The 22,906-nt window shown below is 43.1% G+C and overlaps 1 protein-coding gene across 1 annotated transcript in view; it reads right to left on the bottom strand.

Annotated features, from left to right (window-relative positions):
- Positions 1 to 1,994: 1,994 nt before the first annotated feature.
- Positions 1,995 to 22,906, bottom strand: part of Dok6 (docking protein 6) — a 283,082-nt gene continuing 262,170 nt past the window's right edge. The window contains exon 8 of the mRNA XM_042693499.1: positions 1,995 to 4,269. Coding sequence (XP_042549433.1) covers positions 4,130 to 4,269 — 140 coding nt within the window. The 3' untranslated portion in view covers positions 1,995 to 4,129. The remainder of the gene's footprint in view (positions 4,270 to 22,906) is intronic.

Below are 22,906 nucleotides of genomic sequence, written 5' to 3'. Positions count from 1 at the left end.
AACAGAACTGGGTAACATGTTGGCACATAGAGCCTCCCCGTTACTCTGCACATTCCCATGGATTCAGTATCACCTAGTTACCATCCTCTGCTCTACTATTCCCGTGCGCAATTGCACACTGTAAATTCCACAGCCTACAAATACATAGTTCATAAGTTTTATAGGGCAGAAATTAATTGATGTAGCATATCACCAACTCTTTTCACTATTAAATGCATACCGAGGGGGATTTTTTAAGTCTATTTTGAGAGAGTGGTGGAACAGAAATTGTGTAATTAATGATTTGATAAAAAAAACTGGAAATTGCAAGATATGGTAACATAGTAATAAAATCAGAGATGAGTATAACTCACTTGGAAAAGTTTTCTCATATTTATTTTTATTTCTTTGTTTAGTAAAATATGGTGTTGAGGCCTGCCGCTCAACTTCAGTGACAGTATAGCAGCATTTATTGTGTTATGTTAGACTAATCAAAAGTTTTTTTTTAAATAAGAATTTCCTTAGCTCATTTTCATAGCAGTAATAGTTCCAACAGTAAAAGAAGTTTCAAGATTTTGTAGATAAATATTGGCCCAAGAATGAGGGGCAGACATCAATCTTTAGGATGTATTTTTAATAGCTATTATAGAGATACCACATGCAATCAATTGGATCTGTAGAAACTATTAACAGTATAAAGCTATCAGTCCACTGCCTCTAGGTTGGATAGAAGGTATAAACGGCTGACTGTTTTACAGTGATGAATTCTTTTCAAATGTAACTGTCTAACAAAGTCAGGGAACAATTCTACAAGATACTAGCACTAGTTACTACTTGGTGAGAGAAGTGAGATTTAGTCTTAGTAAGTATTTTCACTTTATTTTACATGCTCTATCAAACAGCGTCTTCTCTAAGATATAAGTAAATATATAATTTTCATTTTGGTAAATCAAATTATGGTAGTGGCCAAAACCAGCTGATCCATAAATATTTTAAATCTGCCTAAATAAGTTAGCCTTGTGTGTCCCACTGTTTGTTCAATAAATTATTGAAGTGTTTTATCCACCTCCATCCTCTGAATACTGAGTTATCAGGTCATGGCCATTTGTACTTTCATTCACATTAAACAATATCCTAAGTTGGCCATGTGTACATTAATATTATCAGAAGGAAAAAGTAAATTCCCCCAGCTAATGTTTCTGTGAAAGGTATAGACATTGGGGTGGTCTCTGATGTCAGAGAAACTGTTCTGCCTGCTGGGATTTTCATTGGTCTCTTCCAGCGTTATGTAGAAAATAGTGACCCTTGCAGTCATCTGTACACATCTCATGCAACCCCACTGAGTCACATTCAGAAAGAGTCAAAAGATGTCTTTGGTTCATAGCAACCCTTCCCTCACTATGAGAAGCTGCATGCACACTCACGACATCACACAGTGGCTGGAGGGAGAAAGGGTCTGCGAAGTGTAAACCTTCTTCTGTCACAAACCGACAAGCTCAGATGAGTTGAGAGCTCATCGGCAGCCGTCCTGCTAACTCTAGTGGGTTCGGTGTTTAACAAAGCTCCAGGAGGTGACTTCCCATCTTTGGTTTTTGTAGATTTATCTGCTTGTGATTTTGATTCCAAGAAACACCGACTTGTGTCAGGTGCCTGTTTGACTAGAAAGTCTCCTACTCTTCACAGAACAGGTGTGACTTGGCTGCGTGGTTAAGTACACTTCGACAGGCTGGAATAAAGCTCCCTAAGTGGACCATGACATATTTTCTAGTGTTTTCTCACCACAATGGGATTGGGCTCAAGGCCCAGGAAGCTAACTCCTTGGTCACGCTCTGTTGGAGTGACATTATTTTCGGAATAAACTGGCCCAGGGTTAATCCTGCCTGATTGTTTACCCACTTTGCTTGTTGGGAACACCAAAAGGCATTCTGCAAACAGCCTCAGGCAGACACTGGTCTGCCACCAGAGCCACAAGAGCAGGCTCGTGTCGTTAGCAGAGTCCCCGGGGACCTGCTGTCTGTGCTTCTGGCACATTAATAACGCTGAGAGGTGAACGTGGACCCCCCTGAGGGTCTTTTCCCATAAGTCCCTGGGAGAAACTCGTGGTGGTGGCTAAGCAACAGCTCGACTGAGCAGGCCTGGGAGAGGCTGGCTGCGCAGGAGCTGTGCGGATGCTCTCAGCTTGGGCAGGGCTGCTCCGGAGCACTTGACTAGTGGTACTTAAAGCAAATGTGACCTTTAGGTAAAGGAGCATCAGAGGTGTTAACCCTGAAAGCTAGGCTCCGGGAAGGAAGGGCTGTGACCTCGGAAGCAGACATCATCTGCTTTCTGCTGCGTCCGCAGAATTCACAGTGCAGAGAGAGTTGGGCTCATTCTCTCTCTCTCTCTCTCTCTAATCCCCAAAGGCGGAGGATAATTATTTGTCACAGCCACATTAACTCTTAGGATGAGTGTCTGGACGGGGTTTTCATGCCTATGTAAGTGATCTGGAGAGTTCTCTTGGCTGCCCTGGGGGCCAATTGGTCAGGACAAAGACAGGGCCATTTTTCTGCAGTAGGAATTTACTGACACGAATTGCGAAGGGGTGGAAAAATGTGATCAGGGATCAGTGAAAAGGAGACCCTTTCAGGAGACTCACCGTGCTAGTGAAAAATCACGCTGCTGTTTGAACAAATAGGGTCAACTTGTCATCGCGCCTGCCCAGTTCTGCCTGGTCTTCGAACTCACCCCAGAGTCCATGGAAGATAATCATAGGACACATGGTAGCAGAGGATCCACACAGAAGAATTTTTATTTTTATTTCTCTTTTACTGCCTAAACTAAAGGCCAGCATGAGTTTCTCTGTTCACATGGAAGTTGCTCCTTCCTCTTGAACCTTGCAAAGTTGTCATTTGTGTCAGGGCGGAAAATTTTACATGTGATCCCTTTTCTTACATAATTTCAGACAAAACAAGTCCAATACAAGGAAAAAAAATCTCAATGCTACCAAGTCCTGGCTCCCCAGGGTATTCTAAGCCTCTGATGGTTCTGGGGAAAGGGCTCTGGAAAATTCTCAGGCTTCCTATTGACTTTCCTGCATCTGTTCTAAGCCTGATGGCAAAAACTAGGTGAGGTTTTCTGGAAGTCTGTGGGAGGTGATCGACGGCCACACAGATCTGCCTCACGCAGCTCAGGTGGGTGGCAAGGAGAGACAGAGTCAAGGACAAGGTAGCACAAACCAGACAGGTGTGTATGTGTGTGTGTGTGATGCCCAGGCTGCCTTTTGTGTCTCCAGAACATTCTCCTTCTAACGTATCCACTTAACTCTTGTCACAGGAGCAAACCAGACAACAGAAATACGTTCACTAGTAAGAAGCCTTTTTTTTAAAAAAAGAAGAAAGCAGCACTACTTTACAAAGAGCTATTCAACCACACAGTCATGATTTTAATGCCACAGATACAGCTCTCAACAGCTGGGCAAGCACCTCCTGCCACCGTTAGCACGCTGATGCATGCTTGTTATATAGCGATGGATATAGCAATATATCCACGTCTGCATTTGTCTCTACACACTCTCATACATACACACACACACATACACACGCGTACACACACACACAGTAGAGCAACGGGGTCCCGCTTCATGGAGTGTTCTAATTTCAGGTTCCCTTGTCATTGTCACTGGGCTTATTTATATGAAGAGTTGAAATACGATTTGTAGAGTTGACTAGATTTGTCTCTGTCAAAACCGAAAAAAGCCGCAGACTAGCGGTGGGTGAGCTTTGTGTCTCAGGACAGACCCTGCTCCTAGATGTGAGGCCAGGGGTGGGCGTGCACGCCTGCAGCCCCTGCCAGTGCAGGCATCTCCCCCAGGGCCAAGGTTGCTGTTCCTGTCAGACCCTACGAATTTAGTGTATTTAAATGACTGTGCGTACGACTTGGATTCTACTTTTGTAAAACATAGATTTCCCCCATAGAAATTCAATAAATAAAGGACTTAGCCACTGAAGCTAGGAAGCAGAACTCCAATTCTTAACCTTCCATTGGGATCGAGGCTAGACCTGACCCACGTCAATGTGTTCTGCAGTTGGTCTTCCGGGGGGCGGAGGGTGTGGTGACCCCGCAGGCAGGTCCAGGACAGACTGTCTCTCTGGTCAGCAGTGGCCCCTGTGTGTCATTGAATGAGGCTGGAGCTGTAGCTGAACCCGTAGCTGCTGGACCTTGACAATGGGGGCTGGGCATTTTCACTCTGTTCCGGGGCATAGCTGGGAAATGTCTGTGCACGAGACATTTTGGATGGACCGAACCCATGACCTGGAAAGGAGAAGAGAGTTGTACTGAGAAACAGATTCAGAAGAGCAATAGACAGACAGACAGACAGACAGACAGGTGGATACACAGATAAAAAATAGTAAGTAGGCTGGGCACAGGGGATAAGTGCCAATGGCTCACCCCTGCCATCCTAGCTACTTAGGAGGTGGAGATCAGAGGATCACAGTTAGAAGCCAGCATATTCAGGAAAGTCCATGAGACCCTTATCTCCAATTAACCAGTAAAAAAGCCAGAAGTAGAGGCAGGGCTCAAGTGGTGGAGCCCTGAGTTCAAACTCCAGTAAATGCACATGTGTGTGCGCATGCATGTGTGTGTGCATGCACACACACACACACACACACACACACACACACACACACACACACACACAACCTCTCCCCAAAGCAACCATTAGTCCCAGAAGACTGCAAAACTTCAATACTGAGCTGGTTGGAAGGAAGTTAGTAAAGAGTATTTCATAATTTTGATCTTTGATGATATTTAAAATGTTTGCAGACCAATAATTCCCCCAAATGTATGTTTCCAAGAACCTTGGATGCCAGACAAGTAAAATTTCTAGGAATCTTAAATTTCCATCCTTCAGTCCTTCAAAAGTAGCAAAGCCATTCTCCTTACAAGCTATTTTTGATAGAGAGCTCATTAGCTGCATTTCTATTGTGCTCACTTTCCAGAATAAGAAGCAAATTACATGCTCTTTTTAAAACCTCCACGAACAGGCAGACTACAGTTTTCCTACCATCCATCACCAAGAATAAGCATTTTCCATGGCAGATTTAGAGGCTCCGGTTTGCCCTAATGAGTTTGTGGGTCCCGGATAACGGAAGCTGTATCAGCAATGCGACACTCCTTGATGTTTACTGAAAAGGAGAAGCTATATCTTACCCAAAATATCCTTAAAGAAATTTCTACCTATGTTTTTGGTTGCTCACCAGCACAGCCTCGAGATGCAAAATTGTCAAATGCAAACGAGAACAGAAGCAATTGCTGAACACCAGTCCTGATGCCAATGCCAGCCGGAAGAAAGACGCTCATTCGAGGAAAGCTCTCAGATGAACTTAACAGCAGCTACCCTGTCTTTTTTAAAAAATTTTTTTTTTAAAGCAGTAATTATTCTTCACACTTGAGAACAACTTGTGCCTCATGCATGGGCTTAGGGAAGAAAAATAGATGCAGCATGCACGGCTTTCTTCAGAGTTGATATTATACTCAAAGGACAAGATAAATTTAGTTTGATTTCTGTGTGGCTGCTCTCCGGGGAGAGGGATCCCGCGAAGAAAATCTGTTCCTGCAGACACGCGGAGCAGCTCCTCCCCAGGTCCGATCGGGGCCTCTGCCCTTCGCAATGTCATTGGCTTTAAGACAGTTTGTCCAATATGTCTGATCACACACACACACACACACACACACACACACACACACACACACACACACACACACACACACTACCCTTCAGCAATGGGAGCTTGGACTGGAGGGAAGAGATCCAGAAGAACTGGGTAGGAAAAGGCTAATGCAAACAGGCAGAACTGCTTGAGTGTTAAGGTAATGCCAGACCCTTCTTACAGAATAGACAGGAACCATGTTTTCTCTGCTGTGTGTCTGATTCTCACCACACACACGCAGGCCCAGGAGAGAAAGTGTGCCTCCCAATCCTGGAGGTGGCTTTCCCAGGCAGGTGCTCCTGAGCTTCCAGAGCCTTCTGTGCCTGTAGCTTCTGTATTTCCTCCTTCGCTCTTCTGCAACTCTACTTCCTTCTGGGGCCCTGTGGGTCGTGAGTTCAGCTCCTGGGCCACAATTCTCACTGGTTCCATAAAATTTTCCCACAGCTCCTAAAGTAGTAGTCCCTTCCTCACAGACCCTTCAAAGTCCCCGCTGAGTCAGGTTCCCTTTCGTGGATGATTTCAGTAAGGGAGAATGAAGCAGAGCAATTGGAGATGGTGGGGAGGGGTAGGGGTGGGAAGAGAGAGAGGAAGGGAAAAGTGGGCGGGGAGGGGGTACAGACCCCACCCTGAATCCACAATACCTGCCCCTTGAAGCTCTGCCTCTGCCACTCACCAGCTCATCTCTGGGGTTCTCAGTTTCTTCATCTGCAACTTTCAGATGGTAAGAAAAACATGCCTTTGGCGTGGGATGGCTGAATATGGAGTCGTTGAGTGAACCAGGCTGGTCCCAGCTCCCCCGGTTAGGGGTCCAGAGCCATGGTGGTAGGCCCCCGGCAGAGGGCTGACTGGGCAGCCAGTGAACACGTTTGTACCAGGAGCTGGTCCCTCACACCTAGATCCTTGTTCCTTTGGAGGCTGAGATTGGGAGGACTGTGGTTCAAGGCCAACTTCAATGGAACAGTTCACAAGGCCTCTTCTCAACGGAGACCTGAGTGTGGTGGTGCATGCCTATGAGCCACGCCAGGGAGAGCGGGACTCAGGCATGCCTGGGAAGGAAGCAAGGCCTTACCTGAGAAATATCTAGCACAAAACAGGGCTGGCGTGGCGACTCAAAAGTAGAGCACCCGCCTAGCAAGTGTAAGGCTCTCAGTGCCAAGCCCAGTACCATTGTCACAAAGAGGCCTGAAATAAAACAGCGAAAGACCTCGTTCCTGCTTTGGGGTTTATTTTACTTTTTAAAGGTTTAGAGCAATGCTGGGGCATGCCTTTAGTTCATCTTACTTGTGAATTGGTAATTGGGAGAGTGAGGGTTTAGGCTGAACCTTCAGAAGAGCCTTTGCCTTTGAATATGTGCCGCTCTCCCGGCCTCCCAGGGAATCACCCAACCAGTGTTCCCAGTGCTCCCTCCATTCACAGGAAGATCCCGCAGGAAGGGAGGCTGCTGACTGTTCCTAGGCCGAAAGCCATGCTGGGAAGGGCGGCAGACAAGGAGAGCAGATGATCAATGGCCACTGCTGTGCAGACGGAGATGGACACCCGGCCGAGCCCCCAGCTGCGTGGCCGCAGGAGCACGCCCACGTGGCCATTGTCATTCCTCTGCTCAGCCACCCTCCCCCAGCACCTCTGGCGCTGTCTCTCACGACTGCATGCATGTCTGCGATATTATTTTCTTTCAAGGTTAGCTGTGCTTGCTTCCCCTCCTCTGCGAATCATTTCTAGCCTAATTGAAAATTAATTTATGATGTTCCTTACATCAACCGAAGATTTACTTCAGACAATTCGTGAACTAGGCTGTTCAATGCTTATCGGAAAAATAACACCCTCCATCAGAATGGAATATTAGGAAGGCTTTGTAAATGCTGTTTGATTTTTTTTTTCCTTTTGGCAACCCTAAGCGTGGGAACAAAAGAGAGAAATAATTACGCATTTTCTCAGCATTCATTTGAATGGTGCCCTTGGGCACTGTGCATGAAAGCAAAGCAAAGCAAAACAAAGCTCAACTCTGTGGCTTCAATTAAAAACTTGATGGCCCAGACCTGTGCACCCTATTCTAGGACCGTCCTAGCTGAACCCCTCCTCCCACGCCTCCAGCTCACTGGAGAGGCAGAGCAGCTGAACGCACCCCAGGGGAGCTAAGGGATGCTACTGATGAACAGCCAAAGCCCATGAACCGCTGTTTGTCTCTAAGTCCTCTTGAATTCTGGTTTCTACACCACTCTGTATTCTCATTTGCTTTCACAGAAAATCACATTTTCTATCAAAATGTCCTACACGATGCTCATCTGGGAGATGAAACCATATCGTATTCAACTGTACTTTGAGATGACATTCATACCACCTCCTCCTCCTCCGTGTCCCCGTGCTGTGCACTTTACACACGCCCAGAAACACAGCGCTACGCTATAAGTAGGACTTGCACTGGCAATGGAGAGCTTGCAAACACTTGCTCTGGTTTAACAAAATGATGGGAAATCTCTTCCCCCAACCCAGCAGCCTCCAGAGCCGGAAGAACAGGGAAGGGGAAGCCTGCCAGTCTCACGAGGAAAGTCCCCCCTCGCCCCCCCCCCCCCGCCCCGTTGTGAGTTCAAACAGTCACACTGGTGATAGACTAGAAGGAGCCCCAATATAGCACAAAACAGCAATGGAATCGGAACGCAAGACCAAAGATGGGTACCATGCATAGAAGAAAAGAGGCAGGTGACAACAAATCCATCCCCAAGAATTAAGAGCCCCATCCCGGACTGCACCCGTGTCCCTGAGCGCTTCTTCCTGCGTGCCTGTTCTCTGCTCTTACGAACCAATTTCACTCCTGATATACAATCAAAAAGGAAATTTATTTTGGTAAGGAGTCAGATGGGTCCCAAGGCATAAAACATGTGGTTATTAATTGGCAAGAGGAAATGGCCTAATGTTACTTAGTAATGACTTGGGTGTTAATGATCTTCGGTAGAATCTGAGAGAGATGAAAGGGTATTGTTACTTCAAATGATCAAACAAAATACTAACACAAAGCACAAGAGAAATAAGTAAATAGAGGAATCAAGTTCCCTAGTGAAGAAAGGAATTGGCCCTAAAAAAGAATTCATAACTGGGCCTGAGTCAGAGAGGATACTGCCTTCCTTCAGCAAGCTGTTTCTAGCGACTAACAGGGAAATGGACAGGGAGACTGGAGGCGTAGGCCAGTGAAGCTGAGAGCAGATGGAGAAATTGGGGTATGGAATAAAAGCGTCTGAGAACGATTCCTCAGGTGACTTGGATCCAGATTTTTTAATGGAGTGTTTAATATTTATATTCTAACCTTATAGCTAGGTAAAAGTTAAAACTATACCAAAAGTCGAATCAACCCCAAATTGTAGTTAACTAGTATCTTACTTATAATGTATTACATGTTCATTAGCTACAACTTAGATACAACGACCACTGTCTGGTCAATATCTCTTCTACCTAGAGTATTTGAGCTTCACTCCATTTCTAAAAAGTTAAGACTCTGGATCTTCTTTTGGTAAGATCCTGGAATGATTCAGAAAGTCTTTGGGAGGTTCCAGGTGGTCAGAAGCTTTACTCACTTGAATAAAAAACTGAAAAACAAAATCCCCAGGGATGGCTCTCCAGCTGTGAGGAGGAGCAGCAGAAGGAGGCAGCGTGTGTGTGAGACCCTACCTCGAAAATCACCAACGTGGAAACAGACCTGGGGTGTGCGCCTCACGGACAGGGCGTCCACGTGGCAAATATGAAGCCCTAGGGTCACTCCCTGCTCCTGCTATGAACAAACAAGACCCCAAAGCAGCACGTACAGCGGGACTCATACCCGTGGATTTGCTTTAACTTGAAATTCAGACAGAATTATATTTTGAAAGATAAAGTCATTAGCTTTCTATTCATTTCATTTTACCATACATTTCGAGATTCTCCTATGTGCTTATAGTATCCTTTGAACAAATTCAACTTCTCTACCATGATTTATAATTATATTTCTAATATCAGCCCATAAATTCTCCATAGCAAACAAATACCATTAAATGTATTATTTGGGTTGATATACCACTTACTTGTTTTGGTTTGCATGCACTTGATTTCTTTTGCATTTTAATTCTCATAATTATCTACTGGGATATTAATTCTCTACAATTGGGATCTCTTTATGCAACATAGCTGGACACATCATTACCACTCACAGAATGCATTTGAGTAGTTACAGACTTCATAAGCAACCTGTCGTATGCAATAATTTGGTAAATATTGAAATGAAACAGCCTAAGTTGAGACAATAAGAGTAGAGAATTTATGGAGTGAAATTCATTAATATTAATGAGCAAGAGGAATGGGGAAATATTCTATGAGGAAAGATTCAGGTATTTAGTTCTTATATCATAAATATTTTATTGTGACTTTCAAAGGTTCGGCTCTAATATCTGAACACGGTGCTAAGAAGACATAGATTGCTATGCATCTCCTCCTGGATTTGAAGGTAGTTCAGCAGTTTTAGCAAACAAAAAGTTAGGAGTATAAAGATCCCGATAGGAATGAAGCAGGGAGCTGCTCATGTTAATGTCCTACAAATCACAGGAATGAAGTGACAAATCAGCTAACAGTCCTTAAAGTCACACATTATGAAGACACTGGACATTTTTATCCACTACAGACCTTATCTAAAACTTAAAACTAGTACAAAGAAACACTTTTTTTTCAAGTAGGAAAACTAGTACCCAAGAATATATTTCTGGATATAAAAAACTTAGGCAGCTGGGTGCTGGTGGCTCACGCCTGTAACCCTAGCGACTCAGGAGGCTGAGATCTGAGGATCGCAGTTCAAAGCCAGCCCAGGCAGAAAAGCCTGTGACTCTCTTCAAAAACCACCAGAAAACTGGAAGTGGTGCTGTGGCTCAAAAGGTAGAGCACTTACCTTGAGTTGAAGAGTTGAGGGACAGCACCCAGGCCCAGAGTTCAAGCCCCATGACCGATAAAAATCCAACCCAACCCAACCCAACCCAAACCAACACACACACACACACACACACACACACACACACACACACACACACACACACACACACACAACATAGGCAATCAGTAGCATTCAAAATTAGTTGCATGTATGCAATGCAAGGTTGACTCATGCTCTAACAGTGTTTGAGTCTCATCTCAGAATAGGCACATTTCCCAAGGTGCCTAACCTCACCATAGCTTATCACCATCTTCTTTTCCTTTTCCTTCTCCTTCTCCTCCCTCACCATAGTTTATTATAATCATCTCCCCCTCCCCCTCCCCCTCCCCCCCCCCTCCTCCTCCTCCTTATGCTGGGTTGGAGATTGGAACCAAGGCCCAACCAAGGCTGGATTGGAACCAAGGCAAGTGCTCTGTTCCCCAACTTTCCCTCTGGGTTGCTGACCCCCTCAGCCCCAACAGCACAATCCTAATTTACGAAAGCAATGAAGGGTGGCGATCAGAGGGTTGTTCCTTTTTCTTTCCTTATCCAAGATTCCTATGTCAAGCAAACGCATTGAGAAAGGCAAAATGAATACTTTTCATTACACTTTTCACAGAGGACAAGACTGAGTACACCACAGCGATCCCTTGGGCTGCCTACCGTCTGGCCAGACTTGCTGCAGTGTGGATGAATGCAGGAGGAGCCACTGAGGCCTGCCGGTTCTTTAAGACAGCCTCAAGAGATGCTATACCTGGGCAGTCCGCCCACTGACAGCAGGAGCAGGGGCTGTCCTGCTGCTCCGGTGGTTGTGGTTGCTTGTTAAACGTAGTGAATTAAACGCTGGGAAAACTTACATTGCAGCTTGTGTATTACAATGCTGTGAACTGGCCTGTCATTTGTGTTTGTTTGCTTTGTTCATGGAAACACTTTTCAATGAGAATGAGACTCCTTACACAATGTATACTTTCTGAGTTCTAACTGTAACATTATCAACAAAATTATTGAGTGTTAAATAAATTTACGTAGGACACGGTGTTCAGAAAGTTCAGACTAAACGGGATCTCATGACATTATATTAAATGTGCTGTCAGGTTTTTTTATGCAATTCAACACTTTTGTTCTACGATTGATACAAGCTTTGCATTTGGTCCAAGAACTTCTGATATGACTTTAAAAAGTTAAATATTGTGTCCAAAACTTGCTCGACTTGACCAAGGTAAGATTTCTCATCATCCTTTCTCAAAGGACAATGACTTTCATCACTGCCTACTAAATTCAATAAAGTCCTCATAAACCAAAATGGAATATCACAGTCAAAGTTTGCCACAGCTTTTCCTTTTCATGGCTGGCTTTCCAAAGCCATTTAGTCATCACAGACAAAAGTATCTCCTTAAATATGTGAATATTCAATGTATATATTTACACATATGCCCTTTGTTAATTTTGTAAGGCCACAATGTGCCGATAGTCTGACTTTAGATTCTTTACCGTTTGTCAGTATGAACTTGGCCCTCATTGTTTTGTAATAATGAACACAAAAGTCGTGACAGCAGGCAATAGCAGATGGGATTGGGAGACAGAGAGAAATAAGCCATGGAGAGTTTGTCACACTCTACTGAGAGGACAATTTTTTCTAGTTGGAGACAGAAAGTGTCATAATGATTTTAAGATGGTGACTGATTGAATCAGATTTCTAGCTGTTTCCTTTTCTACCATATCATATATGGTGGGTAAAAATCTCCCCCAGACAGAGCAGTTTCTCATGGTCGATGACTAGAGAGTGGAGAGCAGTTTGGATTTATGTGCATTCCCTAGAGTTTCCTTATAACTCTTACTCTTTTCCAACTTATCAGTAATCATCCAGGACCTGACAAGACAGGAGAAAATGGCTGGCAGACAGGTAGACAAGAAGAGGAGAGGGGGGCTTGGTGGGATGGGAGCTAGGAAAGTTTATCTTCACTAAGAAAGTTCTGCAACTACTTGCTATAATAAGATTCTGTCTTCTGGGTTCTCAATCAGAATGATTAACTGTACAGTAAGTTCAAAGTCTAAAACTTGCCAATGAGTAGCACCAGCTAGTCCTAGGGATTGAACTCGGGACCTTATGCTCTTACTTGGGCACGCTGCTCACAGTTGGTTCTCTTCCACATATCTCCACTTCCATGGCTGAGCAATTCCTATTAAACACGATTTTACTGACTTGAGTAGGCAGTGATAAAAGTCATCGTCTTATTCCTTCCTTATGCATTCATGTTGTTTTTATTTTATTGTCACTGTATGGGAGAATATATTTTAGTTCTATTTGCTAACAGTGTCTATCACATCTAAGACTTGTCTGGTGGGACCTTTGGGTGTTTTAAGTATATTATCAAATTTAGGGATAATTCTACTTTTCCTACATGCATCCACATTTCTTTCTCTTGCCTTATAGTATGAGCTCAGAATTCAAACAGCATTCTGAATATGAACTGAGTGGACAACCTTGTCTCATTCCCAGTTTTGTGGAAACACAGGCTTTCCCCCATTTACTGAATGGTGGCTATAGGTTTGTCCTATACAGATTTTATTATTTCCTAGTTTCTTCAGAGCTTTTATTATGACAGGATTTTGATTTTGTTAAGGGCTTTACATTTTTTTCTTTATGTACTGATACAATCATACGATTCTCTTCCTGGATTTTATTTATATGCTTGATTCAATTTGCCCCAAATTCCCCAAATCTGGGGGTAAATATGGACGTCCAAGTATTTCAGGCATCCGTACCCCTAAGTATAGACATTGCCAGAAAGGAACCTTTCCATACACCATTATACTTAAAATGCCACGACTGAGAATAAAGAAAGAATATTGAAAGCAGTACCAAAAAGTGTCAACTCACAAAAGGAAAAGCATCAGAATTATATCAGACTTCTCAGCAGAACTCCTAAAAGCTGGGAAAAATGGAACCATATCTTTCAATCCCTGAAAGTACATAACTGCCAGCCAACATTGCTATACCTGGAAAAATTATCCTTTCAAGTCATTGGAGAAATCAAGATTTTTCTACGAGAAGCACAAAATAAAAGAACTCATAACCACTAAGCTGGCACTGCAGAAATCAAAGAAATCTGACATACTGAGAAGAAGGAAGAAACAGTCACAAACATCAGAGCTGGGGGGGAGGGGACGTAGGTGTCATAAGCAGAACGGAAGAACATGGTAATAAGGGAAGAATCAAACCAGATGAACTCTGCTTCTAGCGGCTGTGTCCTTGCTGAGAAAACCGGGCTGGGCTCAGCTATGATGTGTGCGACAGGTTCCTCTATCCCGTTAAACAGCAGTTTCCTTTTCTGTGCATTTGGCTAATGACGGTTGACTTGTGAAGGTTTAACAAGATGATATGCTTGAAGTTCCCAGTGTGGGTTATTACGTTTAGAAGGTGGAAATAAATGCAGTACTACTATGATATGAGTCTGACTCTATCACTTTCTCTAAGCAGGGAGGCTTAGAAATATAATTCTTAGAGAAAAAAATTAAAGAGATTGGATGCAGTTGTGAGAGAAAATGCATGAGAGAGAAGAGATGGGGGGGGGGTGAACACTGCCAACACCTCGAGATTTCTGGGGCTGACATGGCTTACTATGTGAGCTGAGTCATGATACAGAAAAGGGCTGCAAGCAAGTTTAGGAATAAGAGTGCGATGGGAACATTCTATACCTTAATAGAAGTTTTGAAAAAAACTTTATATATATTATTTGGGGGGAGGAGGGCATGAGATAAATTGGTATTTAAGTCCACATTATGTAACTTAAAATCTTATGGTGTCTATTAAGTGTAAAAATGGAAATGACATTATCAATGCTCCCAGAACTGTTGGAGATTGAGTGAGATAATACAATTGAAATAATGGGCAAAATAAAGTACAATAGATTGTATCAAGAACATTTCACTTACTACTTTTTTTTTTTTTTACATTGAACTCAGGGGCTGAGTGCTATAAGGGAGTTTCTTTTGTTGAAGGCTAGCGCTCTACCACTTGAGCCACATCTCCAGGTTTTGGTAGTTTACTGGAGATAAGAGTCACATGGACATTACTGTCTGGGCTGCCTTTGAATGCTGATCCTAAGATCTCAGCCTCCTGAGTAGCTAGGATTACAGGTGTGAGCCACCTGCACCCAGGCCACTTGCTTTCTTTTATCTGAAACTTTGGTTTGGATGCTGAGTTTGCTTTTTTTTGGGGGGGGGGTTCTGGTTGTGGGGCCTGAACTCTGGGCCTGGGCGCTGTCCCTCAGCTCTTCAGCTCAAGGCTAGTGTTCTACCACTTGAGTCACAGCACCACTTTGGCATTTTTTGCTTATGTGGTGCTGAGAAATCGAACCCAGGGCCTCATGCATGCAAGGCAAGTGCTCTACCACTGAGCCATCTTCCCAGCCCTGGATGCTTAGTTTTCTAAACCAATTAGGCTCTGATAAATTTAGAAAAACCTTCCTTTAGAAAACTGAGGTTTAAAGGTGACTTGTGTTGGGGACCTTGGCCAGGTGAACCCAATAGCTGAAACAAAAATCTTTTAACTGTGACATTCTCTTATCACCTGCACAAAAATGAGTGGCTTTTGAAATGAAGACATCGTTCACACCTCTCTAACTTGGTGCTTGTCAAATAGGTTTAAGTAAGACAAAACCAGGGAACAGAATCTTGTCCATTGCCAAGAATGAAAGGGAAGCATCTTTCTTCTCTAGTCAGTTTTCCTTCCCTCTGCACTGAAACTATTTTAGTGATTAATACCCAGCAACCCAATGGTATATTGACAGAAAACTGAGTAGAGGAGAAGGAAAGGAGAATTTATCTTTCTACCTACCATCTCTCCTTGGTCCACAAGCCAGTAAGGAAGCCCTGTAGACCAGATGTCCCCAACATGTCTTGGATCCACCATTTGCTTCCTGCTCCTTTCCTCTACCTAGACGCTCTCATGTGTGAAGTGACCCCTTCCCTCCCTCTGTCCATCCACTGCCACAGCGATCAGGTTGATCTTGTGATTTCAATCCCCTAGTTTAAGCAAGGTCACACTCTCAACCACATTGAAGATTCGTAGTGGTAGTTCCAAGAGCACAGCTTTGGGATTCTTTTTTTTTGCCGGTCATGGGGCCTGAACTCTGGGCCTGGGCGCTGTCCCTCAGCTCTTCAGCTCAAGACTAGTGCTCTACCACTTGAGCCACAGCACCACTTCCAGCTTTTTTTGCTTATGTAGTACTGAGGAATCGAACCCAGGGCCTCATGCATGCAAGGCAAGCACTCTACCACTGAGCCACCTTCCCAGCCCTAGCTTTGGGATTCTTTAGTTAACCTCCATGAAAAAAAAAATCCCATCCACTCCACTCCCCTACAGCAAAAGTCTACATAAAAACATTGTTTTGCTATGGAAATAATGGTCTCCCTTCTAACTCGATACTTGCTTTTGATGAATGTATTCCTAAATTGATTGAACTCTGTTTCACCCAGATGTGCATTTAACCAAGCACTCCTAGTGGCTTCGGATGTACACACTTCTCTGGTGTCATCTGGTGTTTTTTTTTTCTCATTCATCCCAACTTCAGCTCTTGGCTAGCGAATCCCTGCATTTCCCTGGTGAGCTCCTGTAGGAATTCCGCCTCCTCGTCCTTACTCCGCCTGCACTACTCCACTCTGTGTCGTTTGTCGCCCTGTGTTTCTCATCTTAACTCGCTTCTCTATCCTTTTCTGTCTCCTCCACGAGATCAGGCTGAGCTTGAGGACAGGAAGCTTTTTTACCTCTTGTGACTTTGAAGTCTTGTAAAGCACCAGGCACACAGCAAGTATGCAATAAATATTCATGAGTAAGACTGCAAATGCAGACAGCATCTTAGTGCTCTGTTCAGAGACAGCAGCACATAGATCACACTCGTCATCGCAGGCTTTGCCTTTTGTGTGTTTGATCATCACTAATTAATTACCTGTTGAGTCAAAGTAATGCAATTATATGATTTGGCTAGGATTCATGGGGAAATAAAAATCATTCTGAAGGAAGTGGTACTGTGGTAGAGTAGTAACCTTGGGCAAAAAAGTTCAGGGACAGCACCCAGGCCTTGAGTTCAAACTCCACAACTGACCAAAAAATTTAAATTGTATTACAAAGCTAGGCAGGGCACCCGTGGCTCACGTCTGTAATCCTAGCTACTCAGGAGCCTGAGATCTGAGAATCATTGTTGGACACCATGTTGAGCAGAAAAGTTACTGAGACTCTTTAAGAAATCAGCAAAATCCAGAAGTGGAGTGTGCATCATGTGGGAGAATGCCAGCCATGAAAAACTAAGCAAGAGCTCAAGTTCTGGATTGTAAGCTGCGAACTCCCCGCCCCCAACCCAACTAAATAAAGCTAACTTGGATCACCAAATGTGTGTTGTAGGAATAAATATGAGAGTGGAAACATGATTAATCTAGCTTCATTATTATGTGCAGTCCCCAGTCAAGGAGGCAATTTAGATTTCTTAAAAAGTCTAAACGGAAGTGTGTTTACTGGGAAAACAAGGCAGTAAAACCAATCCTGTGAAAGTTGGTTGGCAGACGGTTTCTCAGAAGTCCTGGGACTGCAGCAGGCTTTGAGCAGAGGCACGGATTGCCTCTGTTCCCCATCATCTCTTCATGGCTATTTGTAGTCATAGAATTCAGGTTAATTTGTTCCAGGATAAGTCAAGTGACGGGTCCTCTGAAGAAAAGATCAGACAGGATTCTTTTGCCCAGACAAAATACGATGTTTTCAAGGGATGTGAAGGGTAAACAAAGGAGGAGGCTGCAATGCTTGATAAGAAATGTACGCATTATCCTGCCCATGTAATTGTAACCCCTCTGTACAGTATGTTCACAAAAAAAAAAATACGATGTTTTCCTAAACTTGCAGTTCTGCTCTTGTTACAGGACCTGCATCAGGTCCGCTGCCGCCAGCCTTCTCCCTGCAGTGCTGAGGCTCAGAAAAGCATCACAGCTAATGCTGTGCTGGGAGGAGCAGCCTGGCCGAGGTCTCCAAGCATGCCCCTGAGCCAGACTCTGCATGTACTCCATGTGCATCCTCAAAATGGTAGCAGGGCAACTTGTTAGCTTGCATAAAGGGCACAATCTTAGACCCTTTCCACTTCTTGACAGTGTTATTAGTGATGTTTGTGATTCCTATGATCCCAGCAGTGCCTCTGAATATTTGCTGGATTTTAAGTATACCCTTGTTTAGAAAGATGGCTGTATTTTAGTGAATTCCTTCTTTGATCTGCAATATACATCATCTTAATGCAACGACTTACACAAGAGTGAACGATTGAATAATTTCACAGGAAGCTCAAGAGGTCTATAATAGTCAAAAGAGTGTATAGAGATAATGTCTAGAGAACAGCAAGTCAGGTAAATGTCCTGCTTACCACTTACATTTTTAAAAGTCAAGTCAGTCATAAATCCCAATTAATTTCAGTAAAGACAGTTCAGTTGCCCAATGAGTTGTTTGAATTATTTCTTATAATCCACAAAGAAAGTGTCTTGATGGACAATCTCTTTGCCTGATAATTTCTCTAACCAAAGACTAGCATGCTGTCAACTTAAAGATGAAACAAGGAAAACAATCAGAGGGCTCATTTGATTTTCACAGGGTAAAAAGAAACGTTTATGTTCACACAAACACAAAGCAGAGCAAATGGACGATTCCTGTGGTTTTTAGAATTGAAAACTTTTATCCTGTTAGAACCATTGTTACAAAAAAAGGTGAAGCAGGTTTTAATTATGAATATGGAAAATTGCTCTCGAAGATCTGCTGCCTGTCAAAATTGCTACAAGATACTAGTGCCCCACCTCAAGAGGGCACCTGGAAAGATGGAAAATAAAGACTGTAGGGTAAAATTTAGTCTACATGCGGTGATGATTAACTACCACCGAATGTGTCTCTTATCAGAGTTCTTTGGTTAAGATAGTTTCCTTTTGTTCCCTGTAATAGACAGTTGAACTGGCTGAGAAGACACAGCCATTGGGTATTGTAGAATCCTTTGTTCCTGACTTCTAGCACGCAGGTGCGAAGCAGCACCGTGTGGTCTATAGATAAAGACAGAGGGCTTGCAGTAAGACTTTGAGAATTAGCCTGACTTGTCCCTCTGACAACTGTATGACTGACTCCCTTTCCCCTGCATTCTAGGCCCATTTTAACACTTTGTATAACTTCTCCAGCATGGCTGACACATGATTTTATTCATAAAATATGTGATAGCATAATATATGGACTCTTTCTGTTATTCTGACATTGAGATGCTTTTGAATGATTAGGCTTTTTAGCTTAATCTGAAGTCTATGGACTAAGTCCAATTTGCAGTGGTAACTAGGTTCTTTTATTTTGCTTGCCTGCCTGCCTGCTTGCCTTCCTTCCTTCCCTTCTAGTCTCTTACATTCCCCTTCCTTCCTTCTGTCTTTCTTTCTTTCCTTCTATTCTCTTCCATCTCCCTCCCTCCCTCCCTTCCTCTCCCCTCTCTTTCTTTCCTCCCTTTCTTTCTTTCTTTCTTTTCTCTTTTCTTTCTCCCTTCCTTCCTTCCTTCCTTCCTTCCTTCCTTCCTTCCTTCCTTCCTTCCTTCCTTCCTTCCTTCCTTCCCACAAGTCCTGGGGCTGAACTCAGGGCCTGGGTGCTCAAGGCTAGCAATCTACCACTTGAGCCACAGCACCACTTCTAGCTTTTCTGTGATTAATTGGAGATAATAGTCTCATAGACTTTCCTGCCTGGGCTGGCTTTGAACAATGATCTTCAGATCTCAGCCTCCTGAGTAGTAAGATTACAGGTGTGAGCCACCAGCACCTGACTTTGGTTCTTTCTTGAAATCCACTGTAATATGCTTTAACAGGGGAACAAAAACCTACCTACCAACAATCTCTGATGACATGGAAAGTTACCCATGGTACTCTCTGCCTTTGCTTTCTCCTAAAAATATTATTTTAGATTTGCCTAAAATCTGAATAACAATTCAATGGTCCAGAACAGTGTATATTTTAAATGTGCAGTGACTGATATCTACTTCACGGCTTAGGCTACGTACAGAATATCTTTAAAAAGGGTGACACATGACATTTTTTGTGCAGTATTTACTCGTGTACATGTTCCATGTGCTAATTTTTCATGTTTTACATCAGAGATGACACCCTAAGGTAACAAATCCCTAACGTTTCTGTTAGTAAAGTGGTCACAGATTTCTCCTGTGTGTAATTTGGTTCTTCAGCAGGATGGGCTGGAGCAGGGAGGGAGACAGCAAATCCCAATCTGTTTATGAGACCACTTAGGAGTCATGCCAGTTCTTTTTTTTTTGGGTCCAGTCGTGGGGCCTGAACTCTGGGCTTGGGCGCTGTCCCTCAGCTCTTCAGCTCAAGGCTAACGTGCTACCACTTGAGCCATACCACCACTTCTGGCTTTTTTTCCTGCTTATGTGGTGTTGGGGAATCGAACCCAGGGCCTCATGCATGCAAGGCAAGCATTCTACCACTGAGCCACCTTCCCAGCCCTCATGCCAGTTCTTTTTGATTTTTTACAATTTTATTGTAAAGTTCTAATTGTCTAATCTACTCAATTCTATTCGCCAGGCCTCAGAATCATCCAAAGGATTTGTTCAGAGCACGATTGTGGCATTCTCCTTAACCTCAGTTTTTGTGGTCAGCGGGAGGGGGCCACAGACTTGTCCCCTGAGGTGTCGAAGCTACAAATTTGGGGGCCATATTTTCAGAACTACTGGCCTACATTATTTCTAAATCTCAACAAATCTAAATGACTCATGAATGAGAATAATAAAAGAATGCCCACAATTAATATTCTCCCAACAATGGCATATAACTTGGCACTTTTGATAAGGAACAATAGGACAACAGGACAAAATGTTGGTCATGCCTCCAATATTTATCCTCTTTTCTATTTGGATGTATGGTGGACTTGATTGGCCAGTGTTTACATCTGAGAAAGGTATAAAGATACTGCCAAACAGCGGTATGAATCTCTGATTGAATAGCTTGCCTTGTAAAAATATTGATCCCTGAAGCTGGTGACAATGGGACTCTCATGATTGATAAATGAAACTACAGCATAATCCTGGAGCTCCTCAAATTAACCCAAAGTGTATTTGTTTAACTAATCTAGCTTGTTGGTGGCCAAAGAAGGAGATATAAGATTCATGTTTTACATTGTTCTTCTTGGTTCATGTGTTTTGAAGGGGACTAGCCTATCTTCCTGCTTCATTAATTATACTGGGATTAATATGGCATTTGGTGTAAACACTCCAAAGTACATTTGCTTGTAGTATTTAACCTTTTACATTATGAACCATTGGATGGAATGGGACAAAAATCTAAGAAAATCTAAAAATAGTGCACTCATAATTTTTATAGTTCATTCAACTGCCTTCCAAAAAGAATATTTAGTCAGTAAAACCATCTAAGTTCTCATAAATAAATTAATTTTCTAAATTATGGGAGTACAATAATATTATAATCTCTCCTACCAATTCTAAACAGATTTTTTTTTTGGGTCCGGTCGTGGGGCCTGAACTCTGGGCCTGGGCGCTGTCCCTCACCTCAAGGCTAGCGCTCTACCACTTGAGCCACAGCGCCACTTCCGGCTTTTTTCTTTTTTGCTTATGTGGTGCTGAGAAATCGAACCCAGGGCCTCAGGCATGCAAGGCAAGCGCTCTACCACTGAGCTACCTTCCTAGCCCCTAAACAGATTTTTTTGCAAAGAATAAATTATAATGAATTCTATTTGTAAAGACTAATTCTATGTAGCTGGAGAATTACTAGTCTTGAAGTTAAGAGGATCCCAGACAAGGAAGATATTTAAGTCAGTACAATAAAAATTTCATCAAAATCTTTAAAATAGGCCCAATAAACATTACACAGAAAGTACACAACAAACACAAAGCCCAATTTTTCCTTCTAATTATTACCTTAACAACACATACCAAACTAGGTCCACATAGTTTCAAAAACCAAATAATGGATAAGATACATTGCCATAATGCCATTTCCCTTAATAATAAGAGGAAAACATTACTTGAGGGGACATAAATTCAAATAGCTTTTCTATGGATTATTCACATATTCATCCCCTAAGAAATTGTAGTTAAGCCCGCAAACCTGTAATCAGAATTTCAAGAACCTGTGCCTTGATTGTAGACTGACTCCTCTCAACAATTGCCGTGTATATGCTTTATGCGAAGAAGATGTACTGAAAGATAATATAGACTGTTTGTCTCTTTTGTTTGTGGGAGCTCTCTTTACAGTCATAGGTTTGTCTTAGTGAATGAATGGCACTGACAATACCAATGATTTCAGTTGAAAACATGTCACCGTGGCCATGTATTTCAGAAGGGGACACATGCTCTTCACAGTGCCTGGATCATTTATTTCATCAGAATTGTTACTCCTTGGATGGTTCCTCCTCATGCTACCTCTCAATGGCTTTCAGAGCTACCTCCTCCATCTCCTAGTCCTTCATGTAGGTATTAGGGCTGGAACCACCATGTGAGTGCTCATGAACTTCTACCCTTAAGATGGAAATACTTTCTCTGGTGATAAGGGCAATGGTTTCACAGTGCAGGCCACCAGGAGTTACCCGTGCCCTCCTTCCTGGCAGTCCCTTAGTGGGTGGGGTTCAAACTCTCCTTCCTGCGCCTCTATGGTGGTAGTGAAATTGCACCAGGCAGGGAGTGCTCCCAGGAGCACTGGCTTCTACAATGCAAGGATCCACCTTGCTTTCGGAGCAGAAAGTCCTTGCAGCTCTCCCCCTGGTGCTAAACTCCATTCTGCATTTTCCTGCTATCCCGTGGACACTCACTTTGGTAGTTACCTCTCACAAAGTCAGAGTCGGGGAAAAACTGATACTCATCAGTGCTCATTGGCAGCCTGTCAATATCAGAGCCTGCAAAACAAATATATACATGTATATATTCATGTATATATACACACATGTATGCAAGAATATATGATTCATATATCCATATATGTATGCATACAAAGCATACATATACTGTACATATATATGTATTCATATGTACTAGGAAATATATTGGACTCAGGAGTTTCTTTTTGTGGTGCTGGGGATTCAACCTAGCACCTAGTGCTTTCTGCACAAGTACTCTTCCACAGAGCTAGGATGCAGCATGACTTAAGCTTTTCTGAGGAAGGGTAAGAGGTATTTCATTTGTAATTTTGTCCCAAATCTCATCCACTATGGCATCATTTTGATCATAGGTTGAAGAGAGATAGCAAGAAAAATCCTCTCATGGAGTTCATGTAAGAACGTGTAAGTGCAGACACAGAG

This window comes from Dipodomys spectabilis, unplaced genomic scaffold (genome assembly GCF_019054845.1).
Source record: "Dipodomys spectabilis isolate Male_0828 unplaced genomic scaffold, ASM1905484v1 ptg000169l, whole genome shotgun sequence".
Classification (NCBI taxonomy): Eukaryota; Metazoa; Chordata; class Mammalia; order Rodentia; family Heteromyidae; genus Dipodomys; species Dipodomys spectabilis.
This window is presented reverse-complemented; position numbering and strand designations above follow the sequence as displayed.